The sequence below is a fragment of the Cyphomyrmex costatus genome, unplaced genomic scaffold, assembly GCF_001594065.2.
Source record: "Cyphomyrmex costatus isolate MS0001 unplaced genomic scaffold, Ccosl1.0 scaffold123, whole genome shotgun sequence".
NCBI lineage: Eukaryota > Metazoa > Arthropoda > Insecta > Hymenoptera > Formicidae > Cyphomyrmex > Cyphomyrmex costatus.
Genome location: NW_017275207.1, coordinates 691,263 through 712,483, shown reverse-complemented (window position 1 = coordinate 712,483; position 21,221 = coordinate 691,263). Strand labels below are relative to the sequence as shown.

The 21,221-nt window shown below is 37.9% G+C and overlaps 1 protein-coding gene across 1 annotated transcript in view; it reads left to right on the top strand.

Moving 5' to 3' along the window:
• The first annotated feature begins 1,138 nt into the window (after positions 1-1,138).
• Positions 1,139-21,221, top strand: part of LOC108780946 (paired box protein Pax-6) — an 87,272-nt gene continuing 67,189 nt past the window's right edge. The window contains exon 1 of the mRNA XM_018548798.1: positions 1,139-1,165. Within this exon, the coding sequence (XP_018404300.1) occupies positions 1,153-1,165 (13 nt within the window). The 5' untranslated portion in view covers positions 1,139-1,152. The remainder of the gene's footprint in view (positions 1,166-21,221) is intronic.

The window sequence follows — 21,221 nt, the reverse complement described above, 5'->3', positions numbered from 1 at the left end:
CTGGAGTTATTCAGCATAAGAACTGCAAAGATATTATTGCATTTCCTTAATCGATCTATTTTGTACATCTGGAGATGTTCAAAATAGCTAAGAACTTAAGAAGGTAGCTGAAACATGTAATAACGTAAACTTTATGATATTATCATCTCGATTTTCTTAATGTAAATTTAATATTATATAATTAAAATTTTATAATTTTACACACCGACATCCGCGTTGACTCTTACATGTCCTTTTTTTTACATTGAAATTTGTTATTGTTGGTAAGTCTTAATCTCTCTATTTCTAAAAGATTTTTATTTATCTCTTCGAATTTTAATTTCTCTGAAATTTTTTAAATCTTGTTTTATATTTCTACATGATTTAATGTATTTGTATATTTATATTTCGTACAATAGATACAATCGCCATTAATTTTTCTTCAAGTTTTGTTTGTTCTTCAATATCTGTTGACAGAAAGATCTGTAATGATTTATATATTTATATATATATCTTTTTTTCTTGCGTGCTTGTAAAACGCAAGGTTAAAGTAGATTGTATGATACATTGCGGTAGGATAGGAACCGCGCGGTTTAGCGTAACAGCGCGGGAAGAGATCGGTTTATTTGTCTGTCCAAAGCAACGCATATGCGACCGCGATATGCAAATGACGCAGATTTACACAGGTGTCAAAGATACATACAAATTTCGAGCATACGTCGCGGGCGCCGAATTAACTACGACGTTTGATATGGGATAGTTTGAGTGGGTCATTGAAACCGTCAAGTATCTTCGGTACAAGCACCATTTTTCATGTTACTGATTGCCAAAAGTTATTTTGTAGTTGTGTTTACTAACGTGCATCTCGCTGGTTTTATATTTAAGTCTTGAGATAGTCTAGGTACTACCTTTTGCTTTCTCAATCAAACGAATTGGTCTGATAATCTAGTTTTTGAGACGGAAAGACATTATTGTTATTTGTGTGTGTGTGTGTGTGTGTGTGTGTGTGTGCTACGTACGAGATTGAGATTTTCTTTAACAATATTAATTATGGGTTTCAGTGAACGAGAAGTGTTCAAAGGCCCGAAGATTCTGCCTTCGCAGCAACTGGGCGCTGCGGTCGCTCCATGGCCGGGCGCAACCGGCCTCATAGCTTCGGTCACTGCTGACGACATGGCACACAAAGGTAAGTTTTCCAATTGTAAAATTGTAGAATTTCAATGTTTATCGATATGCACAACTATAGAGATCATTTTGAAAAACAAAACGAACAATATATATGTGAAAGGTTATCAACAAGTTCATAACTGTAGGAAGAATAATATCGAAAATATCGAATCGAATGTTGAGCTTGCAATTCTTTAATTCGTAATGTTAAAATAAATCCAGAATTATTATTCATAATCTAATAATTTAGAGTTATGGTACAGGACGAGATAAAAAAAAATCACAGTCTCCAAAGTTGCGTATGCGATCAGAAAATTAAGACGCGCGAAAACCCATCGTGATCCCCAAAAGTATATCAAAAAGATCCCTTTATGTCGATCTTCGATCATATGTCATTTTCTAATCCGGCATTCCATTATGACGGGCCATCACGGGAACGATTATGATAAAACCTTTACGAAGGCGGAACTCTCTTTTTCTCTCTCTCTCTTGTCCTCTCCCTTCAAAAAGCATAAAACTTAACGACTTCTGGACGATGACTACGAAATGCCGATGGCACATAACCCACCATACGTGCAACGAATTCTGTTTCTGCGATTGGCGTTTTGCTTTTACGACATTTTACATTATAACGATGCCAACACTTACGTACCTCTATAAAATAGCGTCGAATATGAGAAAAATAATCGACTGCTTATATATGATTGGTCAATTTCTTAAAGCAAGATTGTGGAAAGACTTAGATTGATGAAAGGGATCTTAAGGCTTAAGCTTTAAGATTTAAATAAGGAATTTTCAAATCAGCACTTAAAGCGTAAAGGGGCAGCATCGTGATAAAGTTAAGAACGTTCCTGAGATAATTCATACCGTGTCCGCCAGTTTTTTTTTACTCGCGCGCACACACTTCTATTAATTCGCGAGACGACGTCTCGGCGAACGTAAACTATGTTCGGAGATATTACGGATAATTCGAATTCTAGCCCCGGACGAATCGAAACGTCCGAGAATCAAGAGGGAGGCGTTCGGTTGATGGCTAAGGCGTTTAACCCCATTAGTCCTGAATGGAACCTCTCGTCTCTCCCTCCCTCCCACCCACTCTCTCTTTCTTGTTCTCTCGTATACTCACCCCCGTTCCTTCTCGCTTCCTCTAACTTTCTGTCACTGGCGCTTCCTTCGCTCTCGCCCATCCCTGTTCGAGCTCTCTTAACACAAGGGTCCGAAGAGGATGGGCAGACGACGTCTCAAAGCTTTCTAAAGCCGGCAACTTCTGCCTGAAACTGGCTGCTCACTTCACGTATTGATTTCCATTCTCTTACGCCTTCCAGTTCTCAGTCCTCACGTACCTCGTCCGCCTCGTCGTGTCCTTCGGATCCACCGATTTGTTCCTTCCGCGGGATCTTTCGCTGCTCCGTCGCGAGATCATAATTTCTATCTCTTGACATTCCGATAGTCATTGTTTAACTTAGTTAAAACACCAAGCTAAAGAGGAGCATCTAAACGTGACGTCTTTATTCAATAACTCGCACACTTTCTCCCCTTAATCTTTAGTAATTTTGTTTCGTTCGTCTTTTGATGTATCATAATTATAACATACTGATTTTTGGCAGAACATATTAATGATTTTATCAATGGATATATATTCTATATGTGTGGTCCTTATAAATTTAGAAAAATCGAGAACACATTGAAAAAATAAATAAATATTTTCTTTATTATATTAAATTACGTAAGTTATTATACGAGTATTAACAATTAAAATTTGAATAATTCAAGATAGTCAAAAATAATAACAGTATGTTCACTCTTTTTTGTATATTTATATTATATATTAGTCACAATATTATTGAATCTTTTGTGATTATTGTATCCGTATTGTAACGTATTCTATTTGTTTTTTTGCGGATAGAACGAACACATCAAGTTTGTAATCAATTGTATCAATTTCAATCAATTTTTTCTCACATATTCCAAAACAATTTTGTTTGTGTTTCATAGAAATAATTTATTTATTAACGGTTCTCTATAAAGGATTTCAATTCTACAAACTTTAGACGCATGCAACGCATAAAAACTAGTACTACCACAGGGTTTACTTTAACAATTTATTGAAAATAATTGTTTTCTATTGACCTCCTTTCCCCCCAAATTTCCTTAATTATGTACAACTTATATATATATTAAACAATGAATTGCAAATAATACCATATCTAACAATAATAATAAATTTAATTTAATACTAAAAAGCTCTGAAAATGATGAAACAAATGTAGAAGGAAAGCTGGTATGAATCAATCCAATTAGCAGTGCTTAAATTATTGTGTATTTTCAACAATAATTAATACATATACAAAATTTTAAATAGCATACATTTTGATTCTGGATTTCGATTCTCTTCAGTACGTATTAACAATATGAAATAGTCGCAAAGTTCTAATGATCGAATCTTTCATCTTTTGTAGTTCATTAAAAAATTGAATAATTAAAATAATTACTGCCGTCATGTTAAATTAATTGAAACAATTATATCAAATCTATAAAACTCTTTAAAGATAAATAAATAAGTAGAAGATTTTAGAAAAAATATAGTATCAAGCTCCATATTAACAATAGTGATATAAATGATACATATAGAGTTTTATAATTAAAAATCATTAATTAAGTCATAATAAACTGGATCAAAAAGATCTGTATCACTTTGCAATTCGTGAAATTAATCTTTAATACGAGATTTCTATTAGTTGTTTGTTGAAATTGACTTCTTCACTCTCGTGTAATTCTTTATATAGTAAACAAAAATGTTTTATATTTCCAGTAAAACAGCTAAAGCTAAACGAAGCTTTAACAGTGGAATTATACATATAGATAAATATTATTATATTGTGTAAAATGATATACATATAAATAAGATATATTTGTTATTTCATGTCGTGTGATTATAAAAATCTAAAAATTGTTGCCCCTTATATCCAAGCATTCCAAGTGTAACGATCCGACGATTTAGATTCCTTTTGCGTGAAAAATTCCGCGAAGGTTCTCTGTGCGAATTAACCACCGCGGCGGCGGAATCCACAAGTGAGGAAGCGATTGGAGAGTCTGCAGAGTGCTTGAAAATCCACGAGTTATCTGACCGAGTGCGGCTCAGTGGGGTGTGTAGCGTTAAGTTGGCGTTAGCTCATCGCATCGCCTCGGATAGAGCGACCGTTGCCACAGCCGCGCCACTACGGTGCCATGAGACGAAGGTTTGTTTTGATCGATTGCACGTACAAATCGTATTTCCGGTCTCGCGCCTCGCAGGCGATGACAAATCCTCCTCTCCTCATTTTCCTGACGGAATCGCGCAAGGGTACCACAGAAACGTCCTGTCCAACCTTTACCTACTTTATGCGTCGTCCACAATACCCGGAGTAAGAAGTAAAAGTAAGAAATTGACCAATCAAAGTCGAATATGAGAAGAATAATAATCGACCGTGATTGATCAATTTCTTACTCTTACTTCTCGCTTCGTGTATTGTAGACGACGTATTACGCCCAAGTCAAGGTACTCCAGTAGCGAATTAGGTGCTTACTTTTTTTCATTATTTTTTCGTCGAGAAAAATGAGCGACTTGTAACTTGTCTTACCTCCTTGCAGACTTGTGCAATTTAACCACTGCAACGATTTAACGTGCATAATATTTTACAATTCAGCGAATATTTTATATTTCTGACGATATACGACGTTTGACAATAGGATTATATATATAATTATTATTTTGTTGTAATAAAAGTATATATAAAGAATATTGATTATTAAAGCTCATTCATCTCTCAGAATCATCAAAGCAAAACATTAAAGCTATTACGAGATGTAGTAATTAGAATGGCGTGGGAAGGAGGCATTTTTATCACGATTTTTCTGTGGTATATTATAACATTAAGCGGAAAAATTATTTTTAGTTTGAAAATTATTACACGAGAGAAAAGATTCAATAGAAATAATTTCTGGATATTTTGGAATTAAATTGTTAATTAAAACGAATCCGCGCGAATAATTTAAAAAAATAATCGTTGTTTCTATTATGTATGTGTATTTTTACAATTTATATAAAGCAGTAGATATTATTTGATTTGTAAAAATAGAATAGCTCTTTATCACATAATTGATAAAGGCGTTTCATTAGTATGCATTACGTAAATTCAAGTTTAGCCACTATGATTCACAGTATTTCTACAAAATACAGAAAGTTTATCCGACTGGTTACCTTTGAAGTGATAAACAATACTTTACGTTGTTTGTCTTGTGTGTAACTTTATCAAATTAATCGTATGTTAATTAATTGCCGTTGATATAAATTATAATTTGTAAACAAACAGCTTGCTACTGTTTTCTTCATCATTCTTATGTCATTCCGCACATATTTGTCACATAAATTAATTCGGTATCATGAAGAATTTTTACACGACACACTTTGTTAAGAATTATGCCGAACAGACTTTACAACAGACTTACGCATTCTTCATGAACTTTTTCGCCGCATATTCGCGAACAACTTTTAGAGGAAAAGAGGAGAATATCATTTTATTTTATTGAAATAACTCGGTAGATACTTATGTAACATTTTACTACAAGTTTGTTAGCCATAGAGTGTTACCAAATATGCTCTAGATGAAAGTTCTTTAAGTACACAGAATGAACACAATTTAAATGAAGAGAGAAAAAGAGATGCGATTATAAAATATAGGAGGAGAGATATAGGAAATATCATCAACCAATATATGAATATAATACAACTTTACATGTCGGATACAAACATTTTGTTATCAAATTTGGTTTAATCACATCACTTAAAAGTCACATTAATTAAAAGTTTCCAAGCGATATTGAAGTTACAAAATTAATACCAACTTGCTTCTCAGAATTACGTAAAGAGTAGACATCTGTAAAACTATCCGCTATCTGCAAGACTGAAATACAGCTTTTAGGACAACGAAATAAACATGTGATCATGTTAGAACGTCTAAAGCCCACTAAAGTTTCGCTAATCTAAGATTAACTTTATTTAAGTTAACTCTAAATATTCGAAAAACATAAACAGAGAGTAAGTTGAACCGAAATTAAAGTTAATCTTACAATGATGAAACGCGCCTATAGGCAGACTGTGAAGAAGTAATTTTGACGATCACTCCCAAAATGCTAGCACAAACTGCACAAAATATCGTGATTCCATATAATTTCCATCTATTCCGTAACTGTCTCCTTTCCTCATCTACAGAATCGCAAAGCCACTTGACGGCATTTCCGGTGTGGAATATCTACGAGATAGTATTTAACAAAGTTTTCACGACCGTTGGGAGGGTTAACGCTTCAAACAGCGTTCTGCAACTTTCGAACTAACGATGGTCTCTTAGCCGTAATTCCTGACGAGAGTTTCCAAAGTTTGGCAAATCGTCGCGTTTCCGCACATTTGTCCTGCTCCGTCGCGTAAAACGAGCGAGGCGCACCTAGTACTTGTCGCGAGTAATCGCGCGCGTAACTTAGCGATCAAATTTCCGAAACGCGAAGCGTGCTTTCGCAATTGTTTCATACATTCCTTTGTTTATCATTCAAATAATATTTGCTTGTTTTTGCATATAATGTACCGTATATAGTATATACTTATTTATGGAAAAATAATTTCATCACCTACTTTTTAAAAAGCGATATGAATAATTTAAAAATCGGGACGAACAGAAATAACTAAGAAATTATAATATATATACATATATTTACCGAAGATTAGATATTTATATATTTTTGTATTTATTTTAATATTCTTTTTAATGTATTAATAACTCTCTATATAATTTTATATGGAATTCTAGTCTAATACTAATCATATATAACATTAATATATATAGTTCTAACGGTATATTAAATATCTGTTAAATCGTTTTATATATTTTCTAGTCCAAATCTTGTAAATATTAGTATCAATAGTATATTATAAATATAGTCCTATTAAAATGGGAAGTACAAGTAAGCGATAAAAGTAATAGCTTCTGCCGGAAAATCCACTCAGCAACTCTTCACGCGGCAGCGCAAGGAAGGCGTCGCGTCTTCTGAAGAAATCCGGAAGTTTGGCAAATCGTTCGGCTTCCGTTTTACCGCGTGGATTCGACTGTCGGCACGACATTTCTCCGACTAGGAATCAACCACCCTCGTGCAGGAGCTGCTTTTACGCATAAGGGACGACACGACGACGAAGCCGAAGGGATGGGAGCGCGCGCGCGAGGGTGACGGGACAGCGAAATAAGAATAAGAAAGGATAGCGCCCGGTTTTTCTCTTCCTTTTCATTCTTTCTCGATAAGGCGAGTCAAGAGAGAAAAAGACAAAAAGAGGGTGAGAAAGAGAAGGAGGTGGAGGAGGAGAGGGAAGAGGGTTCTCTCCCGAAGCATTGATCGTTTCTGAATTCCGAGTAGATGGCAACCCCCGGGCGGTTCTTCACCCTCCGGCCTTTCTCCCTCGGAGCCTCAATATACGTAGTCGTCTTTCGTACGTTACTGCGGCGAAAGAGGAAGAGCAAAAATATGAAAACGCCAGGAAGACGGGGCAAGCAATCGTGAGAAAGGGAGAGAGAGAAATAGGGTAGGTACGCTCTTTAAAACGGTTCTCGGTTCGTTCAAAACAGATAGAACTCCGCTTTTGATCCCGCTTTCACTTCGTTGACGACAGCTTGTACGGTTCTTATTCAATTAATTCTTATCTCTCACGCGACAGACGATGATTTTTTTTTATTTACTAATAGTCGGGGGAAAAGTTGATGGCAAAACAACAATATTAACCTTTGCAAGATTAATAAACTGCACGATGTAAACTAGTCTTTTCTCTTTCTCGCGAAATTGTACTTGGATAAAAATTGTCTGAGATTCCACCACCCTCCGCGTTATGGAATAACGCGAAAAATGAGCCGAGTATTTAAGCTGCGAATCGTCGAAGAACAATCTTTATTTATTAGGTTTTACAGCAAATTTAAAAACTACTTAAACCCATCTTACAATTTTCCGCAAAAAAAGAACATTATTTTTCCATAAGCTATCGAAACGTTTGCTTCACGTCGCAATAATTTTGCACATCCTCTTACGCGCACGATTCACTCCGAGCTACCGAAGTTACCTCGTAGTTACCTCGCAAACGTTCTCATACCCTTGCTGAAGTATCGAGCACTCCTCCACCGCTGTCATCGTCGTCGTCGTCGTCGTCGTCGTTTCCACTTGTGCGGCACCGTTGAAAAACGCTGAAGATACGCGTTATTTCAGGCGGACGGGGCGCCTCTTTCTTCCATCTCTTCTTCCCTCCGTTTCTTTCTGCTGTAGCAGCGACGGGATCTCGAAGAAGGCGAGCGGAGCAGCCGCCGCGCCGCGCCATTGCCGCTCGGCTTTTACAGCTATCTATCGAAGCATTTCGTACGTGGACTGGATACGTGGTAGATTTTCCAGGGTCCTCCGCTTGGCCCGATTGTGCCACCACGTTGCGACTACGAATTCTTCGGAACGAAGCTCCCCCGTTAACGTTCCTCCACCGAGAGGTGGACCGAACGCGAAATGTGTGCTAGCCACCCGCTTCTGTTTGAAGAGAGAATTTCACAGTCGAATACGTCTGATGTAAGACGCATAGTCCACGTTCGACCATCTCACGAGCCTTACGAAGAGTACTACTCTTCTACATAAAAATCCCCGACCAGTCACTACCGATGACTAAGGCGATCTTGAAGTCGCGTCGCGTAGCGGGATCGAGGCATAATATAAGTCAAAGAATCTCAATCAGTGGTTTTCTTTTATATACAGCATTTTGTTGGCTCAAGACCGATTATGGTCTCGGAGAGTACCAAAGTTTTATACCCTGATACATGGACTTTAGATCTCGTTTCTTTTCTATAGTCTGCGAATATGTGAAGAGAGCGAGAGAGACACTGTCGCGCTTATATTTATCTATTCTCCAATAAAAGGAAGTGCCACCGAGACGGCATTAAAGCCAGGAGCTCATTAACGCAGCGAAAGAAAAGAACGAGCGGCCCGACGACCCTAGCCATTGTCACGACGTGAAGCTATTGCTATGGGAATTTCATGGATTCTCCGCGGCCGTCGCGAATAATGTCCCGATCGTTCCACTGATTTAACACCGGAGAGTGGCAAAGGGGAAGAGGGAGAACCGTGGAGGAACGGCGAAGCGCGATTGGATATTCTCTCTAAACGGCGAGACTTGACCGCACTTTAGATTCTGCCGCCAAGTTTTCACGAGTCCTTCGTGAAACTATTTGTTCTCAACATTCTGCGCCGCTGAAACTGTTGCAAAACACTTGCGGTAGTACCTCTTCGATTTGAGTCACGGAGCTTAAATCACATGTATAACTTAAATTAAGATAAGTGTATTGATTTTACATGAGATGAGAAAGTACATATACGCCTTACGAAATAAAAAGCACGATTAAAATAAAATTAACACACTTGATTCTGGTTATAGAAAAATACATATGGAGGTATTTTTTTAAACAAAAGCTTTGCGAAATTAAAAATAATTTTCAACCGTGTACATGGATTTTTCGGAAAAAGTTTATTTTCGTGAGGTAACTGTTTGTTCGTCTATTGACAAATTCTCATTGCACATTTTTCAGCTTCTATTGACAAATTCGCGTTTCACATGTTTATCTACTTGCTTCTCGTTTGAGTCGGCGAGAAGCGAGTAAATAAACATCAACGATAAAACGCGCAAAGATGCGATTGAGGAAAGTATTCTCTAATGCCTTCCGCAGATATCTCCGAGATATCTTAAGCCATTAGAGATCCTCTCGCATTACTCATCGTTCTTTCGCGCTCGCGCGCGTATGCATTATTCCGTCCTAACTATGTAGTCCCGACGGGGAAACAAAAAACTGTCATATAAACCGCGCCCTCTCTCTCTCTCTCTCTCTCTCTCTCTCTCTCTCTCTCTCTCTCGCTGCCGAGGGTGACGGCGAGAAAATGGAGACGGTGTGAAAAGCTGCCGCGACGACGACGACGACGACGACGACGATGACGACTACGACGACGTCGACGACGACGACGACACCGTCGCCGACATCGGCGACGGGATCGGCGGGCGGCGTCGCTTTTGTCCGTCCCCGGAACGAGCTCACGCAGGCATGACGTTAATCGACGAGACGAGCCTCGAAAGCGTTTGAGAGGATAAACGCGGTTAAGCCAGCGTTGGAAATTCCTTCACGTTTCACCGTCTCCTTGACTTACGGCGAATTCGCTAATCGACGTATCATCGTAAATGTCATGTCACGTAAAAGTGCGGTCATTTACGTTGCTACGCTAATGCCTTGGATTTTTCTGAAAGAATATTACATATGTATCTGTGTGGTCGCGACGCTGTGCGAAAAAATTAGGATGGAGATAGTTAAAAAGAGTATTACATAATGTAGAAAATTAATAATCCGTGCACGAACGTGGCGTTACAGTTATCAAGTGAAATGAAAATCTCAATTCTTTGAACACAACTCGCACGATACGATTACTCGTCAGTTAAAACTCCTTGTTTGTTCTCACCGTCATTATCTCAGATTGACATCAGAAGCGAGAAAATTCACAATTAAAGAGAATACAGATCTGAAAATAATTTTGTTGTATAGCATCAAACGTATAATTATTCTCAAGCAGGTTATTGGAATGTCGAAACTTTTTGCAGTACTGGTTCATCATCATGCTTGAGATTACCACGTAATTATTTTGATAGTAACAATATTATTTCTAGATTTCTGTCTAAATTTTCGTAGATACTTTCGTAAGATCACTCTTTTCATGAAGAAAAGTACTTTTTCTTAAGAAGGAATATCGCGCTAAATAAATATTTTGACAGATTACAAACGGGGCTAGTCCTTACCCATGGGTACACGAGCAACTGTCGACCTAATTTTCCCCTAAATGTTTCCGGAGATTACATCGGTTCGCCATTGTACACCGCGGATGGCGAAAGGATCTCTCAATGGTACCCCATAAGCCTCTCGGTAAAACGGATACCTGATTTATATTGGTTCATCAATGATGTACGCGATTGTAGCGCAATGCTTTTGTAATAATTTCGTTACACGTCGAATCTGTTTTCTCGTGACAAAATATGCGGTATTCGCGGAAACGCGCTTTTCACGTATCGCAAAATTCGTAGAGGATTCGAGTTTAAAGGATTCTCAACGTGTTTCCCGCGGGATTGTTTACCTCTTCTTGACGAAATTCTGTCCGTGTGTCAGTTTCCGCGGAACAGTCGGCATAAACGGTTATTTCTTCATTTCTTCGCGAAACAGGGCAACGAACGGCAAACAGGAGTGAATAAAATCGGGAAAAATCATCACCCGCCGCGTGATATAATGACGTCATTTGAAGTACTCTGGCAGCATTTTCATTTGATTCCTCCGCAAGTTCGTTTCTGCATACACTGTATTAGGATTTATTCGATCTGGATCTCCTTCTCTTCCTGTATATTTTTTCATCCTTTCTCTTCCCCATCATCTCGCTCTCCGACGTCCTCAAACGTACTTACATGCCGCCGAAAATCTTCTCTTTTTTTTTTTCCGTCCGAAAAGGACTCGAGAGGCATGCCACTTCAGACTCTGAAGCACAGAACCGTCCTCCCTCGTGCACAATAATAACGATTCCACCCGCACACCTGCTCGAGGCCCTGACTGCCGGACCAATCTTCGAACGTGGCCCGACCCACATTCTCATTTTCATAACAAGGCCAAATAAACCGCACCTGCGATTCCCTCGAATCTAATCGTTGCACTCTTCATCATTCCTCTTCTGTATCGACATTTTGCGCGTATTATGACCAGATTGTTATAGAAAATATAGAAGCATCGAGCCGTCTCGAAATATTTTCCCACATACCGATTGCCCACTGCACGAATTTATATTCGTTCTCCTGTAGATATTAATTCAAGCTTCTTTGTAGCGACAAAGTTGAACGATCTATACATAGAGATGTTTCTTTATTATATGTATATAATAAGGTAATACCAGTTCGTGGACACGACCCAATTGTTGGACAAATTGTGACAATTTTAAATATTAAGGGTGTTACTCTAAATAAATTTTTAAGAAATTTTTCATATTATTTAGAAATTAAGTATTATATTAATTTATTCATATTAAAAATGATACTTTTGTAAAAAAAATTTTGTTTATGGACAATCGTCCATTTATGAGGACATTCACATATATGCGTGTATCAATTATTGGACATTCCTTAGCGTACCTGTCTACTGCAAACGTATTTTGTATATATTACATATAAAACTTTATATAAAACTTCACTAATTACAATTTCGATAAACTTTTTTGAACAATCTTGATTGATAAGTAAGTAAAATGCGATTCTCTTCTATAATAAGAAAATTGCTTATTATTTATCCAATAATTGGGTCATACTTTTGTGGACACAGAGATACGTTACATTTTTTGTCCAATAATTAGGACATTTGAATCATATTATATTTATGACTAAATACAATTTATAATAAACGCAAATAACATATGTGATAATGGATTTAGTTTCAGAAAACATCCATTCTTACTAAGCATGTGTAATAAACTAAAATTTTAATGTTTCTAAAGTTTAAATAAATGATTTCGTCGTGCAATTCCTTAACTGTCCAATAACCGGTACATTTACCTTAAATATTTAGATTTAGAGTATAAACCTATTTCTGCAGATATTAATGATTCATTTTTAAATATGTAAAATACTGCCTAGAATTTAAATTTTCCATGTGGATAAAAACTTTTCTACGGCGTAACGTTTAGCTTATTACGGTCCTTGAAACGAGATGAAAATTACAAAAGAGTGAGCAAATCAACTAAGCGTTGACCTATGAAGATAAATATTCTAATAAATTCGCACGCCCGTTTGTATATTTCACTTTGTTGTTTAGAACCGTAATAAACTGAAGTCTATCAGTTGTTCGTGCGGACATGAACGGTGAAAATTTGTTTACGAGGTACCGACGCGTTGAATGCAGTTCGTGATTTAATAGTGTGTATCCCGTGCTCCATTTGCATTGGACGTAGATCCCCGTGTAGATCGACGGCGCTGTCGCATTATTCCCACAGCTGATCATTCCGATACGTAGATCTAATTATGTCACAATCCCCATGGGCATCGCACTCCCATGGGAACAAGCGGTGCGCGACCACAATGCCGACCAACCAGCCGATGTCATTGTGCACTTTGTACGATTGTGTTGTAGTACGCCTCTGTTAAAGGGGCCCTCACGGCGCCTTATTTCCTGGTGGCACATGTACGTCGACCCTCGGCCTACGTCTACGTTCCTCTGGCCGAGGACCCTTCCTGCATTTTTCGGTAATAACCGTCGAAAAAACGGAGGGGGCTCCCGCGGATAGTACGACGAGGATTCGAAAATCTCTCCCTTGTGCGTCGATCGCGATTAAGCTTCCTCTCTTTTTTTTTTCTCCTCAAAATCGCCGGTCGCGCGGATTACACGACCGAACACATGTTCCTCGATACCGTTGTGTACCGCGAGTTCGTTTATTTAACGGAAATATCGATGACCGGTGTTTCCGAGTTTCTTCGAATTCCCCCGATTTAAGGATAAGCGAGATGGGTGTTAGATTAAAAAGGAAAATGCAGCAATTGGGTAGAGGAATGAACTTTCATGCAAAAATTTACGTCCGCTTTGTCGATAATATATCTATATATTTAAAAAGTATGAAGTCTTTATTCTAAAAGCAGAAGTTCTAATTAAATAAGTAAACCTGAAATTAAATCAACATGTCTTTATCTTTCATTAATATTTTAAAAAGACCATTAATTTATCGAGATTTCTCAAAACAAACTAATTTACAGGTGGCTGGTAATTACCGTGTCACTTTATGGTGATTATATGGAAACTAACTTATTTTATCGGAATCTAATTTTTCATATAATTAGAGTGGGGCTTTTTCATATATGTTAAAAACAATTTACAAGTTTCATTCAACAAAACACGTCGTAACTTATTTTCAATGTAGATTATCGTGTTGAAGATCAAAATCTATAACGAGTTCACTGTATCCTCTCCTTGCAAGTAGAAAAATTCTTTGTAGATTTCTCAATAATTAATGAAAAATTAATTAATAAAAATCTGAAAGTCAACTTGCATCCGTAATGCGACAAGAAAAGGTATCCAGCGTTACGTATTATTTGTTATTTAAACGTTTCTTCTTAATTATTGAAAAACTCGCGAAACGGTAAAAGACTTTTCTATTCAATTGAATTCGCTGTATCAGTCTACGAAAGATGACACAATAATCATTAGACACTTGTTCAGTACAATTCATTCATTACATTATGTAACCTTTATGAAGATCATATCAGATTACACATTAAATATTGAGAATTGCAAAATGAAGATTAAAATTTAATCAAACGAAACGAATTAAAATTACAATTTTCTGATTCATCAAATTTTAATCATCAGTCTACAAACCTCAATTCTGAATGTGTCACTCAACCAATGATAAATATTGATTTATACATATAATAGTAGAAAACAAAGTCGTATAACTCATAAAGACACATCCCCAATTCACGTATTTAAAAATGTCATCTCACACGTGTGTGAAAAAAGAAATTTTGATCATATTTTACATGATAAAATCACATAAGACTACATTGAAAATGCATAAAATCTTCCTTTTTTTTTAATCGTAAAAGGAGTATGAGTTCATTGCTGTTGATGACATATTGAGATACTGGATGTATACAGAGATGATTTACTCGGCGGACACGCGCGCAAGGGGACGGCTACGGTAGTACCCGAGAGAGAGAGAGAGAGAGTTGCCCGCGGTCCAGTCTGGGCCTCTTGGTACACCGCGCTAGCAGAGGGAAGCAGCGGCTCTGACAGACTCGTTGGCGCGGAATAACGCGTTTACGAGGCTCTTTGTCCAGTCCGCTTTGGGCCACGGCGGCCGTCTCGTGCGGCTGCCGCCGCCGCACCACGCCGATCCCCGATCTGTTCCCCGACCTTACCGGCATATAGCTGGCCGGCCTCCAGGTAATTGGATAATTCGACCCGGAAAGAGGAGCCCTCCACTTACCAGGAAACGCTCACCTTTCCGGGGCAGAACAGCGCCTCGACTCGCCGCGGGGTATCAGATCGTTCGCTTGTCGAACACGTTCGGTATAAGTCGTTAGTTATATAATGACGCTTTATTTTTTCATTTGTATACATAATCGAGCCACTTTCTAATCAAGTGATCTTGTGTTTACTAATCGAAATTAATGTGCTTGTACGTTTTGGCGAAAATATGTTGGTGCGTTTAACACAAATGATGACATGTTATTAATTATTATCATCATCCGCTCGCCGAGTTGCACGCTCCATTTATTCGGTATTAACGAGTATTTGCTACCTCATAAATAGAGAGACACCTACGACTAATCGCCAAGTCGAAATCTCGTTAGCATCTTAAAGGATGTGCATGTAGGTAGTAACAGTGTCACGGCACAAAATCATCGAAGATCCCTTGATCTGGAACAAGATCCTTATACACATCTGTCCCCAGAGTCGATCTTTCCCCCTCGATACAAATCGGTGATCGAGGATGAATCGAGTTGTCAATGGATGGCCATTAATAACGCTAATAACTGTCGGGAGCGCATTTTTCGGAAAAAAAAAAAAAAGGTCGTGCCGACAACGGAGAGAGCGAAGGAGAGAAAACGAGCGAGAGAGGGAGAAAGAGAGAGAAGGGGAGGAAAAAAGTGAAGAGGGGAATAGAGAAAAAGAGTCGCTGCAGGTCAAAGCGCGCAGCAGATTGGCTGCAAACAACGACACAACAAATACTCGAGTCCTCATTGTGCACTCCTATATGCTCCTCGCGCGGGACACGGTGTCTGTGCTGTTCGCGCGATAATACTCCCCGGCTACGGAAAAGCGGGCCGCACCCCGCTAAGGTAAGGGTCCTCATTTTGAAAACATGTCCGCAACAATGAGGCCATTATGACGATCGTAGCCGGTCGCATTCATATGGCGCTCCCACTTTTCCCTCTACTCTCTACGTGGTTTCCTCCTCCTCTACCTGACGGTCAGTTGTGCTGTAGACTGACCCTCGTCATGTCGTCCGTGGCGTCTCAATACCACGACGACGAGCGAGAAACTAGCATGAAGAACGAACGAAAGAAAGAGAGAGAGAGAGAGACAGGGACAGGGAGTTCTATCGTCGGACGATTTCACCGACAAAATAGATGCTGTCGCGTACGATGATGCACACGACTTTCCGCATTGTGCGAGCAGCGTTATGGCGAAGCGCGGGCAGCCAATTCTAGGCAACTTGTTGGTACTTCACGCAGTAATCCACTGTATCGATGAGATCCTATAAATTATCTCGAGAGTGTATCATTGACACCGTAAAGTTCGCGGAGGACTTCATCGGGCTTTCCTATATCCATTCTTTATGCTCACCTTTTTTATTCGATTGTGTGTATATCTATGATTAATGAATGTATCTTACGATTGAATTTCTTTTCATATTATACTATTTAATTGTGTAGTGGACATCAAATGAGCCAGGAATTTTAGTTAGAGACGCGTTTTACATTTATTCAAGGGAGTACCGTTTATTGAATCATGAAAAATCGATTTTAGAGAAATATAGGTATACGTGAAAAATTTTATTAAATGGTGTATTACTGATTAAACTTCTGGACAGCGATTAATTATCGAACAATGCAACAAAGTTCTTCCTAACATTCTACATTAATAAATAATTATACTCAATAAATTTAAAAAATAATAAGAAGAAATAGAGCTACGAGCCTAAAAATTCGTTAAATTATAAAATTGTTGGTAAATAAATTATGTCATTACGTTAAAAATATAAGTTTAATAAACACATAAAAATATATAAAGTTAAACATACGTTTCGACCTTTGTTAGGTCATTATCAATGTTATTAAAAATCGCAAGAATTGTTAACAAATACGAAGATATTATAAAATTATAAAAACATAAATTATGTATAAATATATAAAAAAAATAATTGGATGTGTAATCTCACTCGCATAATTGAGAAACATTTCGGAACGTCAGTAAGAGTCCATAAAATAACGCAAATCGTCCACTTATGTGGTTTGTGAAATAATATAGCGATTGTTTCTTGTAAAATTGTATCGAAGTACAATTATAATTAATAAGTTGTTATAAGATAATAGAATAATGCGATGAACCGAAATGTTTCTCAATTATGCGAGTGAGATTACACATCCAATTATTTTTTTATATTTATACATAATTTATGTTTTTATAATTTTATAATATCTTCGTATTTGTTAACAATTCTTGCGATTTTTAATAACATTGATAATGACCTAACAAAGGTCGAAACGTATGTTTAACTTTATATATTTTTATGTGTTTATTAAACTTGATATTTTTAACGCAATGACATAATTTATTTACCAACAATTTTATAATTTAACGAATTGTTAGGCTCGTAGCTCTATTTCTTCTTATTATATTCTACATTAATTTAATTCTGCTGCAAGAGAATTAGGTCTACAATACGAGGGTTCAGATTGACAAGCTGTATAAATAGTCTATGAATTGGCGTAAAATGACACTCCAACGTGATCTAGCAGATACGCTATTTCTTCATCCTCTTGAGGGATCACTCTCGGTGGTGCCGAAACATCATGCCGTGCGCGAAACACTCGAGCCCAAGTGGCGATCTCTCGATACACCTTCCTCGCCAAAGTTGAAGAGTCGGTTTGAAGGGCGTCCCGCGCTATCTCCTCACCCCCCCCCTCTTCTCCCCATTTATTCATCCCCCGGAAACGCATTTCTGCAAAGATGATTGAGACGCCTTGGCGAGCGCGACCACCGACGGCGCTCTAAGTTGAACCGATTTTAACTGTCGCCCGTAAGCGTTTGCCATCACACTTTGAAGGGCACTATATCGACCGCACGATAGACTGCCGCTTGTTCTCAACTCCACAACTTCTGTGGAACTCGATACAATGATGCACAATGACCCGCGACAATGGTCGACGAAGGAGCTTGCGAATCGGCGAATGGTGTTTCCACGTTGAACCAAATTCGATCGATTCGTGTCATTGATATACAAATTGTCGCGCTAAATGGATGGGAAACGTTCCAAATTTGACTTTTGAACTATTGCAGTGTAAGTCTGAAAAGTACTCGAGACTCTCCTCTATATTGAGCTTGTTAGATCCATGGTTTCTTCCACCATGGTTAGATCTGAATTGAGAAATTCTATGGAACACTTTTACTTTTATACGCGATGGAAAGATCGAGCCTTAAGTGTTTAGTTTCAATACTACTGGAAACTTATTTTATCAAATTTTGTAGAATATATATCTTTTATATTTTCTTTAACGCACAAAGAAAAGGACGGTTACGGAATAAGTGAGGAGTTGTGGAGAATATATATCATATCTTTGTAGTTTTCGCTGCACTCTGGGCAACACCATCAAAACTTTATTTCTTCGCAGACTGTTCGTATAGGGACCTTACACGTTTAATAATACTGTCGGTATCGACAAATGCTGACAATATTATTGATCGTATGTAGTTAATATTGATGGATTGGTGTAAAATATTGACAGTAAGCTAGATTTCTTTATTTTCGAACATCAGTATCCCTTACAATGGTACTCATGCTCAAGAATAAATAAATTCGGATTACCATCAATAACATTGTCAGTATTCGTTGATACTGACAGTATTATTGAATCAATATATCAACGAATACTGACAATATTACTGACTGTTAAGGTTCGTAATATATATAGAAAATTGAGCTGAAATATTGTCAATAATTGTGTATAAAGGTTATAAAAATACTGATCAGTATTAAGGATTCAATGTGACTCATCAGCATTTCATTAATCGTGTGAGATTCGCATTAAATGTTATAACATGGACACTGATCTTTGGTATTTATTATCTTATGGCGAAAGCTGCATTTCAAGTTTTGCAAATAATAGATAGTTTTACAGATCTTACAATTTCGGTCTAGCTTAAAAGTTTTGAATATGCAGATTTTTAAATGATATAATTGAGCTAAGTTTAATGACAAAATATTTGCATGTATACTAATTGGTAGTATTTCACTTTTGCTCTTGTTTTCTTTAGATTTTTGTAAATTACGTTCGTTCCATACATATACCGTACACGAAAAACTATCTAGTAATAATTAGTATTTCTGTGATTAACAAACGTGTATAAATAAAAGTACTTATGTCACAGAAATATCTATACTGAATTATTTTAATAAAAACAAAATGATATTCTGTGAATCCTTCGTTTCTCTATTAATAACATTGTACATCAAGGAATGCTCAATAGCATGAAAAATACACACAATTTATTCTGTATTATAATATTACAATTTAATATAAATATCCCATTAGGAATTTAATAAAGAAAGTTGGAGATTATTTTGAGTGTGTTATAAAATGAAGATCATCATAGCGTTGGTACGAGATGTAAAAAAGGAATAATGAAGCAATGACCCATTTGAGTGAGTCAGGACCAAATCAAAATAGAATAGCGAATACTTTATTCTGTTATGAGAAATCAGGACAGAACAAGTCTCGCGTAGGAGAAGCCGGCAACCTCCAGCGAGTCGGTAATTGATTACGTCACGACGCCGAGAGGAGGATCACCCCGCTGCTGGAGAACAAGAAGGGAAAGGAGAAGCCGGCTATATAAGTCGAACGGGGTGGAAGAAGTCGGACGGATGATGAATGTGCTGTCTGAGCCGTCGCGTCAGCGAGGCTCTGTTGCCCGTTTGTAAACGAGCTTCCTCATTTTTTCGCGGCTACGCGCGCTGCCAAAAGTATCAAACTGTCTGCGCGTATTTGAAAACACTTCGCTCATCGATCCTCAATTAGCAAAACTCGCTGACCATTCGCGAGATTAGATTTTTTAACATACCTCTTTCTTTCATACTCGGCGTAGAGTACAAAAAAAAAAAAAACACATTACTAGAATTATGCTGCTTATTACGCGTTAATGTAGTGATATGCATGAGAAGTCTTTTCAGAAACAGCTGCGGCGTATTGCACGTTATAATGAGTTACTGGCGCTGTGAGTTTGATAGCACAGAACAAATGCGTCCTTGACCCATTCGCCATAGATTCCGTACATACACTATAGATAATATAATAAAATAGTTTAGTGGAGACACACATTTTCAAAACGATTGCCTTCTACTTCCGATTGTTATAGACATATGCAAACGTCGCTCTTAGCAAGCACGATACAAATCTTCTACGTGTTTTTTTTTTAATGTAAAAATATAATTTGATATTTTGAAAGTGCTAAGCGAAACAGAGAGCGGTTTAGAAAAATTATTGCCTATTTGCTAAAAACAAACTTCTCCGTTCCTAGTATAATTTGCTCTAAACTACGACTCGTGCACTGATAGCGAAACATTTAGTGATATCAATTTAGAGTGTAGAGATGTGTGTACAATCTAATAACAACGTCTTTTCAGAGATCTATAGAAACGGTCCGGAAAAATTCCACGCGCGATCGATGATGCATCGTCGGGAAAGGGTGTTAGGGCTGGAAAGCGAGAAGGGATCAAGGGACGACTAATGAAGTCCTAATAAACGGCGCCGAAGCTCAGACAGGCGCGGCACCCTTCCGACTTGATATTTAATACAAACGTTACAATATCAAAACACGTCCTCTGGGCTCCGAATGCCCACTCGAGCGCACCCCTTGGTCGTGCACGCGATTAATACCAGGCTATACCTAAAGGTGTAAGTATCGCGAACCCCTACCGTTGTACCGGCTCTAATACGAACGAGCATACACGCACACCCCTTCAGAATCCGCGGAGAGAGACGACGAGGAGCTAACTGTAATTCCCTGGTGTTCTCGTGCTCGTACACACAATGGCCGGGTGGACGGCGTGAGAGAAATAGGGGGAGGGGGGTGAGAGAGAGAGAGAGAGAGAGCAGAAACTAGCCCTCTAAAGACGTGCCAGTTATTTGCGCGAGTTATTATCGCTCGTTAAGAGTCGGCATTCGAGAAGCGCGTTTAACAATTTGCTTA